At 39.8% G+C, this 15,660-nt stretch overlaps 1 protein-coding gene across 8 annotated transcripts in view; it reads left to right on the top strand.

Moving 5' to 3' along the window:
* Positions 1-15,660, top strand: part of EML6 (EMAP like 6) — a 252,532-nt gene that overhangs the window by 202,898 nt on the left and 33,974 nt on the right. For all 8 annotated transcript variants that reach the window (XR_013759096.1, XR_013759097.1, XR_013759098.1 and 5 more), the window contains exons 26-27: positions 6,980-7,181; positions 7,290-7,416. Coding sequence is in view for 4 of the 8 variants with exons in the window: in XM_079110188.1 (XP_078966314.1) it covers positions 6,980-7,181; positions 7,290-7,416 (329 nt within the window). In the remaining 4 variants the exon portion in view is untranslated. The remainder of the gene's footprint in view (positions 1-6,979; positions 7,182-7,289; positions 7,417-15,660) is intronic.

Below are 15,660 nucleotides of genomic sequence, written 5' to 3'. Positions count from 1 at the left end.
ATTAGTTCCAAAACTTCTCAGATTCTTTAAAAAAAAAATTAAATATGAGGGAACATTTCTAAAATTTTATGAGGTCAGCATTATCCTCATACCAAAACTAGATAATGACACTATAAGAAAAGACAATTATATACCAGTTATACCTGGTGAACATAGGTGTAAAAATTTTCAACAAAATGCTAGCAAACCAAATTTGAATATTAAAAGCTTTATCAGCTTTTTATGCCATGATCCAGTGTGATTTATCCCTGGGGTGTGAGAATGGCTTAACATATGCAAATCAATTCACGTGATATGCCACATTAACAGGATGAAGAATAAACATGTATGATCATCTCCATATATATGAAAAAAGCATTTGACAAAATTCCACATCCTTTCATGATTAAAAACTCTCAACAAATCAGGAGTAGTGTTCCTCAACATAAAAAAGACCATAAATGATAAGCCCACACTAACATAATACTCAATGGTGAAAATCTGGAAGCTTTTCCTCTAAGTTCAGGAATGAGGCAAGGAATCCCACTCTCACCACTTCTATTCAGTATAATTCTGAAAGTCTTAACCAAACTAATTAGGCAAGAAAAAGAAATAAAGGGCACCAAATCAGAAAGGAAGACGTGAAATTATTCGTTTACAGATAACAATGATCTTACGTATGCAAAGGTTCCACCAAAAACTGTTAGAAATTATTTTTAAAAAATCAAGGTTTCATGATACAAAATCAACATACAAAAATCAGTTGCATTTCTATATAGTAACTACAATGAAAATAATTCAATTTACAATAACATCAAAAAGAATAAAATACTTAAAAGAAATTTAATCAAGGAGATGAAAGATCTATACATTGAAAACAATAAGACATTGAAGACAAACAAATGGAAAAATACCCCATGTTCATGTATAGGAAGAATTAGTATTTTTAAAATTTCTATACTACCCAAAGTAATATACAGGTTTAATAGTGCTAGCCTTATCAATATTCCAAGGACATTTTCAACAGAAATTGAAAAGCAATCCTAAAATTCACAGGGAACCAAAAAGACCAAGAATAGACAAACCAATCTTGAGAAAGAACAAAGTTGTAAGCATTACATTTTCTGATTTTAAACAATGTTACGAAGTTAACAGTAATCAAAACAGTATGATTATGGCCTTAAAACGACATATAGACCAATGGAACAAAATAACCCAGAAATGGATCCATGAATATACTAACATACTAATTAAAGTACAAGAACACCAATAATGCACAGTAGGAATCTTCAATAAATGATGCTGAAGAACTTGGATATCCACATGCAAAAGAATGAAATCAGACTCTTATTCATACCATGTTAAAAAGTAATTAAAAGTGGATTAAACTTTTAAATGTAGCTCTAAAACCATAGAAATTTCAGAAATGGGAAAACCTCCTTGACATTGGTGTTGACAGTGATTTCTTGGAAATGACTCCAAAAGCATAGGCAAAAGACCAGTGAGACTACATCAGACTAAAAAGTGCACAGCAGAGGAAGCAGTCAGGAAAAATACCCCTATGGAATGAGAGGAAATGGAAAATGTTTGTGAATCAAAATATATATCGAACTTGTACAACTCAATAGTAAGAAAACAAAACAAATAACCTGATTAAAAGTTGGGCAAAGGGGCTGGCAATATAGCTCAGTGATAGAGTGCTTGACTGGCATGCAAAAGGCCAATATCCAGCACTAACAAAAAAATAAATAAATAAAGGACCTGGATTGACATTTCTCAAAAAAAAAAAAAGGCCATAGAAATGGGAAACAGATGTATACATGCAAATGTGCTCAACTTTGCTTATCAGGGAAATTAAAATTAAAATCAAAACCACAATAAGATATCACCTAACATTTGTTAGGATTACTATATCAGTCAAGAGGACAAGCAGGGTGAGAGTGTGGAGAAAAGGGAAACTTTGTACATTATTGGTAAGCATATAAATTGGTAGTCGTTCTGGAAAAGTATGGTGGTTACTCAAAAATATATAAATAGAACTACTAGACGATCCAGCAATCCCATTTCTGAATATATATTCAAAGAAAATGAATTCAGTATCTGAAAGAGATATCTTCAACCCCATGTTCATTGTAGAATTCTTCCCAATAACCAAGATATGGAAACAACCTAAGTGTCTACTGATGAATGAATGTATAAGGAAATTGTGGTAAACTTAGTTACAATGGAACCTTTTTCAACCATAAAACAATGGAAATCCTGCCATTTGCAACAGCATGAATAAAACTGAAGGATGCTATACTAAGTGAAATAAACTAGACCCAAGTCTAAATACTTGTAAGATCTCACTTATATGTAGAATCTCAAAAAGCTGAGCTCATAGACACAGAAGGGTGGTTGCCAGGGGTGGGATAAATGCTGATAAAGGGGTATAGACTTTTAGTTAAGATGAATAAGTTCTGAGTATCTAAATCATGGCGACTATGGTTAACAGTGCTGTATTATTTACTTGAAATATGCTGAGTTGGTCTTAAGTGTCCTCAACATACACAAATACAAAATGGTAACCATATAGGGAACTGGATGTGTTACTTAGTTTCATTGTGGCATTCATTCCATAATGTATACATATAGCAAATCCCCAAATTGTACACCTTGAATATATGCAAATTTTTGTCAATTATATCTTGATAAAACTGGAAAAAAGGTAAATTATAGATATCAGGACATTCCTAATTGCATGTCAATATTTGTTTCATGGTATTTTTAATATAATTTATGTAGTTGAAATGCACAAATTTTGAAGTTTGTTTGATGAGCTTAAAAGTTCATACTTATATATATATGACCCAATCTCTGATGAAGATGTAGAGCATTGTTCTCACCCCAGGGCGCTTCAGAAACTCCTCCATCATCAGTCCCCACCCTCTTCTTCACCCTCAGGTAAAACAGCTCTTTCAGTGTTGTTCATGGTAGATTCATTTAACCTGTTATAGAATTCCATGTTAACATAATCAAGTAGGTACTGTTTTGCATCTGGCTTCTTCTACTCAGATAATGTTTGAGATTTAGCCACATAGTATGTAATAAGTCTGTTCATTGTTATAGCTGAGTGGAAGTCCATTGTCTAACAGAGTTATAACAGGGTTTGTTTATATGCTTTGATGGGCACAGACTTTTCCAGTTTGGGACTGTGATAAAACTGCTATGAACATTTTCAAACGAGTGTTTGTGGACATGCACTTTCTGTTGAGTACATACTTAGGACTGGAGTTTCTGGGTCATAGGGGAAAACGTATGACTTTTAAGAAACTGCCAGATCTTTTTCCAGAGTGGTTGCATCATTTTACATTCCTACCCAAAATGTAAGAATTCTGGTTGCCAACATTTTGTGTCACCAGACACATAAAATTTAGCTGTCCTGAGTGGCCAGTGGTGCTACGGATTATGTTTTTAAGGTCCATTTCTGTGATAACTAACGATTCTGAACATTTTCATCTGTTGGCTATTTGCGAAGTATCTATACAGATCTTTTGCCCATGATTTTAAGCTGAATTGCTGCTTTTGATAGTTCTACTGTATAATATTTGAAGAAATAGTTTCATAGTTATATTTCTTCAAAGAATTTGAAAGCCAGTGGCCAATATGCATTCCTCTGGTAGCATAACCTTTCTTCCTCCTCTTTTTTTAATCTGCTTTGTTCAGCTCAGTTTCCTTCTCCAATATGTGGACCCCATGCCAATGAATATTTCTACCTGTGTGTCATTTCCTCCAACCATCCTGGGTCTTTTGAACAAAGTTCACTTTCTTTTCTGACGTGACTATGTCCTCCCTTCACATTTCTATGTGAAGCCCTAACTCCAGTGTGGTTGTATTTGGAGATAGGATCTTTACAGAAGTAATTAAGATTAAATGAGTTCTAAGGTTCAGGCCCTGACCTGACAGAATTAGTGTCCTTATAAAAAGAGGCACCAGAGTGTACTTTCTTTGCAAATGTTTGTGCATAGACACTGAGGAAAGTCTAACAAGCTCACACTTGGCAAAGATCTGTCGAAGTCAGGAAGAGAGCCCAAGCACATTCCTACACTATACCATTGCTGCAGTCTGGCACTGAGTTCCATGTTACCAAGTCTTGATGATACCTGTGAGATCTTATTACCATCACATAGGTCTCTTCATCCAAAAATTCAAGCTCCATTTATTATCTACTAAGCTCTCAAGTCTTCCTCTTGACCCTTTCCCCCATTCTCCATTCCCTTGAATTACTAGGCATCTCTTCCAGGCATTTTTCTTTTTATGGCAAACATACATCCTTGTTAATATTTGGTTTTACAGTTTAAAGCCTTCCCAGTTAGGTCATTGGTCCTCTGACAGTCATCTTGTCCCCAGACTCCAGGCAAAAGACTACACCCTTTGCCAGAGCCCACCCACTTTCCCAATACCTTAAACCTCCATCCAGGAAATCAAATTCTTTGACGCCATCTTTATAGCTAACCAAATGCTTCTCGTAGCCTCATTTCCCTTTCAAACCTAGTTCTTTCCACTGGATAGAGAGGCTAAAAGACTACCATACAGCTTGCATTTGTACAAACCCTTCATGTTCTCAAGTCCTCAAGTTTCCTTCTCAGAACATCAACATTTTATAGCCAGAGAAACTACATAAAATGTTGTGGCTATGGGGAGAAAGTCATCAGATTCTCAGGAACTCTTACCTATAAATTGTTTAAGAACCAGTGCTCTTGAGCCAGGCATGGTGGTACATGCCTGTAAAATCCCAGCAACTCGGGAGGCTGAGGTAAGAGGATTGTCAGCAATTTATCAAAGCCCTGACTCAAATTAAAAAAAAAAAAAAAAAAGCTAGGGATGTTGCTCAGTGGTTAAGCACCCTGGGTTCAATCTCTAGTACCACCAAAAATAATAATAGTAATAAAACAGTGCTCTAGTGACATATTCCAGATTCTTCCGGCTCATTATTCACTCATGAGTCACTGAGAGAAGAGAGTTGTGGAGAAGTAGTCAAGAAATGCAGTTGGGCATGGTGGCCCACTGAGGCGGCTCATCTGACTGTCCATGCCAGGTCTTCAGGAGGCCATTTCCATGTGCCCTAATGGGAAGCAACCAGCATCCCTGCCAACCTCCTTCTGACACAGCAGGGCCTTCTAGTAACTGTGAATTCCCTTTATTGTTCCATGGATCACTGACCTTGTTTCCTCTTATGAGAATTTTGAATTGCCCTCTGCAGGAAGGATCTCAGATTTTGTTAAATAGCTTCGGTGGCCCATAATATTTTCCTCTTTCCCTACCCTGCATCTTTCTCTCTACAACATGACTCTGATGACTTTACCATCTCTTTTCCTCTGAACTTTTCTTTTTTAATTCTCACATCCTATCCATAAACCCTGTGTCCCCTCTAATAAGTTAGGGTGCAGGAAGACATTTCTCAGGTTCTTTTACTTTCTTCTCCTGTAAAGAAACCAATTTGGGCCAGACATGGTGGTGCACACCTATAATTCCAGTGGCTTGGGAGGCTGAGGCAGGAGGAATATGAGTTCAAAGTCAGCCTCAGCAAAAGCAAGGTGCTAAGCAACTCAAGCTGTCTCTAAATAAAATACAAAATAGGGCTGAGGATGTGGCTCAGTGGTTGAGTGCCCCTGAGTTCAATCTCTGGTACTCACCGCACCCCCCCAAAAAAAAAAACAACTTAGATCACATATGCTGGGGTGGGTTTGGGCTTCCAGCAGGAAGACCATCAGGACACATGACTGCAGCCACTGTGAGTGTCCTGCTCTACAGATCTCACATGGTTACACGGTTTCCCTTGGGAATTCTTCCTTCATTCTGCCTGTGCGCTAGCAAACTAAGGACTCTGGAGGCCTCCTGGAACTGTTGCCTGCCCTGTTTGCTTCACTGATCTTTCTAGCGTCAGTACTCTGCTGGGGAGTGAGCAGCTCCACTACACTGTCAGTTAGGGGTCCACCAGATAGATCTTGACCAAGAATACTTCAAAGTCACAGACACTGCAGCACCTGTTTCCTGCGTGAATCTGCGCTGGTTTCAGGTTTTCTAGTAGGCCTTCCAGAGCCCTGTGGAAGCCTCCTGTCAGTTATTTATTGAAGTTTTCATCTGGGACACCCGTGGCCATCTGACGACCTCGGAGTTCATGTGGTTTCCCACATTGCATAAGGCAGTCCCTGGGAGCCACTGAGAGGATGGAAAACTCTACCTCTTTATAAATGGCTCCCGCTGGAGATGTTTTTGCCAGGCTGTGTCTCATGAGCCTAAAATGGAAGCTTCTTCTGGTGCCAGCTTTGGCTTCCCAGCACTTGTCAGGACTGCCCTGGGGGGAGCAGCTGACTGCATTCCACGCTCGGCCCCTTGCCACCTGGGATCAATGTGGTAGCCTGGGCACCCCACTCCAGGTGCTTCCAGTAATTACTACTAAATTGGGTTTTACATATTCGGTTTTATGTGTTGATCAGGAGCTTGTTTTGTTTTAAAATCAGTGTTTTGAGTGTTTCTAGTGTTAGAAATGGTTTCCAGTGCCCACAGCAGAAACTGCTGCTGTGTTTGTTTTAAATCTTAACTTCAGATCCCTCGCTTTTCTGTCATTGTCAGGCTGTGGTACAAAAGCCACCATAAGGGATGGCTGGGAAGACAGTTTTGATCTCAAATATCAGGCAGACTCTCAATTGGGAGTTTACACTTAGAGACCTGTGGAGATGGCACATTTGCTATTTGACAGAGACAGAAACAGGCTTTTCATACATCTATAGCCTCCCAGAAACATTCATTGCCTCAAAAAATATTTATTGAGAACCTATTATGAGCCAGGAACAAAGAGACTTTATCCCTGCCCTTGTGGAACATGCATTCTGATGACATGTGAGAAAACTGCTCCTTTGAATGAATTGCTCTATCACTCCAGTAGAGTCCATCTAGAAAACAACTAAATAACAAGCCACTGGCTGGGGTAGGTACCAATGTGTGGCTTCATATACAGGGGCAGCATGCAAGATTCAAGAAGTACGTGGGGCATAGCGCACATGTCACTAACGTGAGATGGCTGCACAATGACTCTGTGCTGCTCACGGTGGGCGGCGCCGACACAGCCTTGATGATCTGGACCAGGGAGTTTGTGGGGACCCAGGAGAGCAAGCTGGTAGACAGTGAGGAGTCTGACACTGATGCGGAGGAGGATGGAGGTGAGTCCTAATTAGCCACATGCCTCTCGTGCCGCCGCACCTTCTTCCATGGCCCCTCCTGAGGCACTGCAAACCAACTCACTCCCCAATGTCTTTGTGTTGTTTGAGGTTATGACAGTGATGTTGCTCGAGAGAAGGCCATTGACTATACCACCAAGATCTATGCCGTGAGCATCAGAGAAATGGAAGGCACCAAACCACACCAGCAGATGAAAGAAGTGTCCATGGAAGAAAGGTATGGTGTTGCAAGGTTTGTCTCTCTGTTGTGCCTGACCAGAAACTTATTTAAACCAGAATGCATTTTCTTTGCATTAAGCAAAGTCTTAAGTAAGTCTTTTATCATCTTTAGTATTAACCTATAAATGGGTTCAAGCTGGAGAAATTGCTGATAGCTCTCACGACATAGCAAAGGTGTATTACTGTTTGTAGAAGTTGGTTATGGGTACAACTTGAACAGAAATGAAATTTGGTTGGACTAGACTTCCCTTGCCTTGCTGGGTCTGAAGAGGATGTCAGGCTAGCCCAGAAGCTGTCCTGAATGTGATGGTTGTCCGGAAAGTGCCGATTAGCGAGGTAGGAGTGAAGTCAGTCTTCCAGCATTGAACAGTATTTGTGGAGTTGTGAAAGATCATCTTCCATCTTAACTACTCATTTTGCTACACCCAGTCACTTGGTATATTTTCTCTTACTGTGTCCTCACTTGTCCAGATTTGTTCAGTGGGGTTAGTAATTCCACACCTAAGCCATTTGATTTTGTCGGCTTGAATGCTATGTGTGAAAGGTTTCTAATACCATATGATACCTTTTTGATGAGTGATTTTAAGTATTGATAAATTGTCAAACATTGTAGAATTCTAAAAAGCAAAACTCATAATTACATAATTGACCATATTTGTACTTAGGATGATATTGAATAAAGATTCTCATACTAAAGTGAATTTCACGGATCTCAAAGATACTTTAAGAATTCTCCATGGCGCTTCACCTTGTGGTGAACTCAGTGTTCACAACTACGTTAGTCCTGTGATATATATTCATGAAATCGGGTTGTTTACATTTGATGGGACTTTCTGCCTAATAATTATTAATAAATATGATGTCACCTCTTATATTAGATGGGGATCTAGATAAAAAGAAATAAAATGTGACTCCCAACCTCCTGCTTCAGTTCAATGCCAGATGTTAAAATAAGCTTGATAAGTAGTGGGTGTGCTGCTGGCAAGATGAAATCTGATGCAGAAAAGCACTAATTTTTCCCTAGCATCCTCATTAGACGTTGCTATGATGGTTCAGAGTTCTCTTTTAATTAAAAACACAGATTTTTTTTTTTTTTTGCAATGATCTGTAAAGTATAGAAGTGTGGTTTATTTTGTTTGCAACATGGTTTTAAAGTGGCCACAAAGACAAAATTACTTTAAAGGACTTAGTTCTAAGAATTAAGGGGAAAAAATGAGCCATATGCACCATATGCACATAAGTACATGAGAAGGCCTCCCACTTAACTAATCCACTCTAAAAAACTTTGGTCTAAATTAAGCATTCTTTGGGGAAAAAAATTATCCAGCCTTTCCAATTGCACATTCCATTGTGAAGTGGGTTGACTTGGCTATTATTCCAAGGTTGTTTCTGGCTGATTTCTACAAAATGCAGTGGTGTCTCATGCTGAGATTTAGACCAGTGATTAAAATACAGTCAACTAACCAAAGTCTTCATTCCCCAACAATACAGCTGATCTCAAACTTAATCCACAGCTCATCTAAATCCCTCCTTGTCTTATATCTCTAAGGACAGGGCTATAGAAGTGTTGCACTGTCCAATTTAGTATAGGGTGAGAGGGGTAAGGGTAGAGAGAACTTTGAGAATTTTCAATTTTAAAATTCATAATTTTGAAGTTACCTTACTTCATCATGCAGTTGTGGACTTGTGATACCTTAGCACACACTGAATTCACTCTTTTTTTTAATAAAAGAAAAAAAATACCTCATACTATTATGAGATATAGAGGTAGGCAGTTTGGTACTCAACTGGCAATTTAAAAATAATTCACACTAGAATGCAGTGAAGAAAAAAATTTTAAGATAAGTATAGGGTCTGGAGGAATAATCAAGTGTTTTCTACAGAGAGCAACTTCCTTGATAACTTAAAAAGCCTTGACAGCATTAGTTTGCAGAAGGAGCTGTAACCAGAGAGACAATGCCAGCTGCATAGCATGCTGGGAGCACAGCATGCCCACGCCAGCCTGGGCAGACGTACACAGCGGTAGATGATTCCTGACTTAGCAGCCTCCGTGGAGGCGAATCAGGACCAAGGGCAAGCAGTCTCTACCTGCGCTGGGAGGGGAGCCTGAACTCAGAAATCAGGCTGCAGGCAGCTTCTGAACCACATTCAGGGCATTTGTGAGAAAGCAGGGTGAGTGATGAAAGGTGGGCGGGATTGAGCCAGGTGAATGGGTGGGATTTTTTTTTTTTTTTTTTTGTGGTTCTGGTGCTCAAACCTAGAGCCTGGTACATGCTACCCTTATCAAGTGCTCTACCACTGAGCTACATCTCCAGCCCTGGGTGGAACTCTTGACAATAAATGACAGAATGCTTTAGTTTTTCTAGAGTTTTCAGCTAGGTAGATAACAAACTGCATGGACTTTAGCACCCTAAAAAATTAGGGGAGAGACAGAAAAATGCTGAGTGCCTCAGACATCAGGAGCATGAAGCCAAGCAGCACCCAGTGCCTCACTGGGAATATTCAGGATTATCAGCCAACAGCTCCTGACGCTGCTCTCTTTTACTGTTTCAAGCCCTGCTGATTTGAGAGGCGGGGGCTCTCCTTTGACTTTTCCTTCACTGTCCCCTTCCTTGGTGCACAATACCAGCAGATACCTGGGTGCATTTCCTAAGCACCTAGGCCAAAACATACACCAGTGAGACTACTGAGTGACAAGCACTTAGATGGAGATGAGCATTTGAAACAATTGTCCCATGCAGGGACCTAATTTGTCTCTTATCAATGGTTCAGGCAGTTCTATCTCTAATTAAATCCCTTTTCACCTCTAAAAGCAGTTGGAAACTTTGAGATGAATAGAGCATCTGTCATACTGAGAAAAATGCCTTGAAGACAGCTGCACACTATGCATCAATCATTTTTTTAACCAACCCAGTGCCTAGTGCCTACATTGTAAGATAGTTATGGGTTGTTTCTAATTAGATTCAGTTATTGGATTTTAAAATAGCTATGAGACTTGAGATCATGCTTTTCTGTGCAGTTTCTAATACGTTGTAAGTTCTTATTCTTCAGAAGGCATATAATCTTCGGTTCCAGTCTTTGAGAAGAGAGAAAATTGAGAACAAAGTTGTAATTGCTTTCATAAGAACACTGGGCAGTACCCGCCAAATGTATAATCCCGTACAGGTGTTTATCACCCACTTCAACTTTGCTCCAGCACCCTGCTTTTTTCCTTGACTTTGACTTGTTTAGCCAGTCCCCAACCTCGGGTAAACCTGTTGTTCAACTGCTGTGTGTGGCACATGGCTGAGACAAGTCCTGAAGTCTTTCCCAGTTTTGGAAATTCATGCTTTTGCACGTCATCTGGACACTCAGGGCTGCCCCACACTGCTCTCCTTCATCCCCAGCTGACTCAGACCTAATTCTGGCCTACAGGAACCTTTCCAAACCTCCCCTGCCTCTCAGGTTCCTTACTCCAACCTGGCACATATCTTACTCTCAACTTTTGACCTCAGTTCCTCCTTTGCCATGTTTTCTCATAAGGTTATGGCTATTTTGTCCATCTGTAAACTTGAATTATTTAATAGATATTTAAAATGTCAGGAAATACCTTTTGAAAAAAGAAAGGGGGAAACAGTTTTTCACAGAAGTTTAAGGAATAAAATGCTTACGTCATCACAGCACAAAGAACTGTACTCAAATTCTGTTTCTGACTTCAGTCCTCCCAATCTCACTCAATGACAAAATCCCTAATGTTTGCTTAGTACCAAATTACTAGAGTTGCCTATGAAACTAAGAAGTTAAAAAAAAAAAAAACTAAGAAGTTTCTTTCAGTATATCACCAAAGCCACATCTAGATTATGTATTGCTTTTGATTGATAAGATAGGGCTCTTCAAGAGTCACCCAACCCAAACTAGTCTTTTATTGGCTCACACACCTAAAAGCACAGGAACAGAGCAACTTCAGATGTCTCTTGATATGAAGACTCAAATCCTGCTGCAGGGATTGTGTTATCGCCCCATATCTCAATTCTACTCCTTCTGGTTTATCGAAATTCTCCAAGGAGAAAAATGGCAGCAATAACTAGACCTTCTAGTCTCTGTGAGACGAAACCAACAGGAACGTACTATCTCTGATTCACAAGTCTGCACAAATGTCCTGTGATGCTTTGTTGACTCAGGTGGGTCACATGATTACTGTTGAACCAGTCTCTATGGTGCAGAATAAAAGAGACTATTCCTGAGTATATAATCACATGCCACCCATAGAATAGCAATGTAATCACCTCCACCTGAACCAAATGAATTGCAAATGCAGTTACCACCTGCCTAAGAGAGAGATCCCAAAGTTACTGCATCCAGCCCTACATCCAACATCTCTAGGTTCTGTGAAGTCCTCTCATCCAGGTCCAGATAAAAATAAAACTTCTCATTGTCCTGTGGTTAGAGAAGGCAGAATGAGGGTTTTTGTTTTTGTTTTTGTTTTTTTGCTTTTTTTTTTTTAACCTATCACTTTGAACAAGGAAGAATAAGACACGATATGCAGTGGTCACTGTTCTATGGCCATATTATCCTCAACTGGACAGGACTGTTGAGCATTCCTGCCCTGGCCATGTACATGCTTTGCACAATGGAGAGTGATATGAATGTCGGGAGATGCTGACAGGGTGTAAAGGTTTTGTTCATAGATGCACAGAATCGAAAACCTGAAGTAGGCAGTGACTCAATATTCTCAATTCTCCCAAATTCCCACTGGGATGTAAATAGTGCTTATGCTTCATCATATGCATGGGAAAATATACCTTCTCACCTCCCGGGCTCCTCCCTGATCTTTGAGAGACTGGCTTCAGGTTTGGCCGTTCCCCAGATGCAGGTGACCAGTGCACACCGGCTGCCAGATGGGGAGGGGCGGGTTCACTTTCAGAGACATTTCCCAGGAGGCCCACATTTCAGGTCAGTCTAAATTCCACTTTTATCATCTAATTCTCTGGCCTAAGATTGGGCGTTTCATAGTGAGGAGGAAAATATCTTTTGCATCTCAAGTAACTGCTTAATTCATAAATGGAAGGTCAGTTAAATCATCTGCCACTCTATTCTCATTTTTTGGTGATAAACTAAACACCAATCAATTGCTATTGGCAAATATTCCTCTTTTACCAGTTCGTCTCATGAAGTAATGTTATAAGCTTTTTTTAGGCTCAACTGATTTTAATTCGTGGTTATCATTGTTTCATGTTTAAACTTTTACTGTCTGGTCTTTAACAGACTTTCCTTTGGGTTGGTGTAGATGTCTTCTTTAGAGTACTCTGAAATTGTCCTTGTTTTGTCACAATAGGTTCCACTCTCAAATTTGGATTTCCTTTCCCAAGAATAGCATCTGAGCTCTATGAATAGTGTTTTCCCCCAGGACTATTAGAGATAGCTTGAATTACCACAGACACACTAGGCAAGGTGGCACACACCTATAATCCCAGCTGCTTGAGAGACTAAGGCAGGAGGATTGCAAGTTTGAGGCCAGCCTGGGCAATTTAGCAAGACCCTCTCTCAAAATTTAGAAAGTGAAAAGGACTGGGGATGTAGCTTAGAACACCTGTGGGTTTAATCCATGATATCACTGGGGGCAGAAATTATAGACGCAAAATAGAAAAAGAATTTTTTAAAGATCATGAGGTTATATTGATATTTTAAATTTAGCTATTATTATTATTATTATTATTATTTTTGCCTTGTGTACTAGCCAGCTTTCTATTGCTATTACCCCAGATAACTGACTCTAAAGAGAAAAAGAGTATTTTGCTGGGGAGGGCATGATAGAACAGAGCTGCCCACCTCATGGCTAAGGGAAGAAGGACCAAGGTCCCATTCCGTTCAAGGACTTCGCCCCACCCACCGCACACACTTTAAATCCTCCCACGAGGCCCCCCACCATTTCCCAATAACAAGCCAGGAATTGAGTCTTTAACACATGGGCCTTTAAGGAACATTTTAGATCCCAACTATATCACCTCGTTTTAATAGTGGCTTTTGTTTGTTTAGGTTTTGCCACTGTTTATGAGGTACCATGTTACATTTTATAATTTTAAATTCTAGCAATTGCTTTATTCAATTATGTTTTATACTGTTGTCTCACACTTAGAAATCTTTCCTTTTCTGACTTTCATTCTCCGCTCAAGCTCCTAAATTGGCTTCAAAGAAAACAAAAATACGAAACATCTATCAGCTTAGACAGAATTTTGTAAAATTGGCAGACAGTGAAAGAGAGAACCTAAGTCTTTCAGATTTGGCCTAAACTTTGTGTGTCATTTGTGGCCCCAGGAAAGAGACAGTTCTCCAAAAAATAGGTAATCAGGGGACCTTAATGAAGGGTATTTAATAAGGGGTGGGCAGGTTTAAGAGAAAGGGGGAAGGAAAGGGATGTACCCTGGAGTTGGTGCAGCTGGATGCCATTACCAACCCTGGGACTGAGGGGAAAAGGAAGGAAGCTGTTGCCAGAGGGAGAAAACGAGCTGGAACTCTGCCAGAGGTCACTGGGACCAGAGCTGGCACCTGTGGGAGAGCATTGGAGGTCACCCGCCTGAGTCCCAGCAAGGAGGCCTTGAGAGAATAAAAGCCCCAGTTACATTCTCCACCCACCCTGTGGTCTGCTAGTGCCTCCCCTTAGCAGAAGCCAGTCAGAGGGAAACAGGAAGAAGACCCACGGAGACCAGCATTGCAGGGCACAGCAGGAGAAGATATGAAGGGGCACACAGAAATATCTAGCTCAGTCTGTAATCCCAGGGACTCCAGAGGCTGAGGCAGGAAGACTGCAAGTTCAAGGCCAGTCTCACAATTAAAAATAAAAAGGACTGGGAATGTTGCTCAGTGGGTAGAACGCTTGCCTGCACAAGGCCCTGGGTTCAACCGTTAGTACCATAACAATTATTTTAGAAAAGAAAATATCTTGCTCATCCTTTGTTTCTGGTGGAAACTGTGGAAACTGATATCACAGAAAAGAACTTGAAGCTATTTTATTGTTGAGCAGTAATTACTGTCACTTGTAAATGCTTTTGCATATATGTAGGTAGTTCTTACTTAATATTGTCTCTGAAATTTTTTGAAAAATCAATTAGAGAAGCCTGTAAAATACAACCAAATCAATATCAAGAATCATTGGAGATATTTAAAACTTCACCCAGTGTAACAGTTTGGCGAGTCATAGTTTTGACACCACTCTCTGGGGATACCACAAGAATCAACTTAAAAAGGATGTTAGTACACTGAGGAGTCTTCCTTTCTAAAATCTTACATGCACATTACATTTTGGCATTCCCAGATGTCTTTAAAAAGAACATTGAAACATCTTTGGCTCATTTCCAGAGGTTTTTATTTTCATGTGAAGAAAATAACAGATATTAGAAACTACAGAAATGATTATTGTCAACAAATTAACATACAGCCCCAATTTTGCATGGTGGGTGTGATCATCACAGAGGTGACTCACAAAGGTACTTTCTTTTTAATAATATAAAGATAGGCTCTAAAAGGACCTACCTGTGTGTTTTTCTGCAGTCCCAGTGAACTGACAGGCATTATTCCTCCTAGTTACATTTGGTGGGGACATGGTTTAGCAATTTATTTTTAAATGTATACTATGGAGCACAGGTGTCTCCTAACTGCTTAGATTAACCATCTGCCTGGGGCATAAAAATAATGGAAGTTTTTTATTTACTGTATTCAGTTGGAACCTGCATTCAGGCAGAATTCTAACTTTATGATGACAAAATACAGACTAAATACCCACTGAACTATTTTTATCAAAATTGGCATATAAATATTTCCTTACCTTAGCTGAAGGTTGTTTTCTCCAGCTGAGGATGTAACTTACCAGTAGGGTGATCACCTGCATTCATGAAGCCCTAGGTTCAATCCTTAGTACTGTTTTCTCCATGAACCTGAGTGAGAAGACTGGATTTTTCAAGGTCTTTTATTAACAGGCACTGATTACAGATTTTGGCTATCCACCCAGGAATGAATTAAATGGCTCAGGAAGCTGAGACAGGAGGATCCTGTGTTCAAAGTCAGCTGTAGCAACAGTGAGGTACTAAGCAACTCAGTGAGACCCTGTCTCTAAATAAAATACAAAATAGGGCTGAGGATGTGGCTCAGTGGTTTGAGCGCCCCTGAGTTCAATCCACAGAATGGAGGACTTCCACTTTATTTCTATATCATCTTTACAATGTTATTTTACTTAATACAGCATTTTTAACTTCAAGTCTTCTTATCT

This window comes from Sciurus vulgaris, assembly GCF_902686455.1.
Source record: "Sciurus vulgaris genome assembly, chromosome: 14".
Lineage (NCBI taxonomy): Eukaryota > Metazoa > Chordata > Mammalia > Rodentia > Sciuridae > Sciurus > Sciurus vulgaris.
This window is presented reverse-complemented; position numbering and strand designations above follow the sequence as displayed.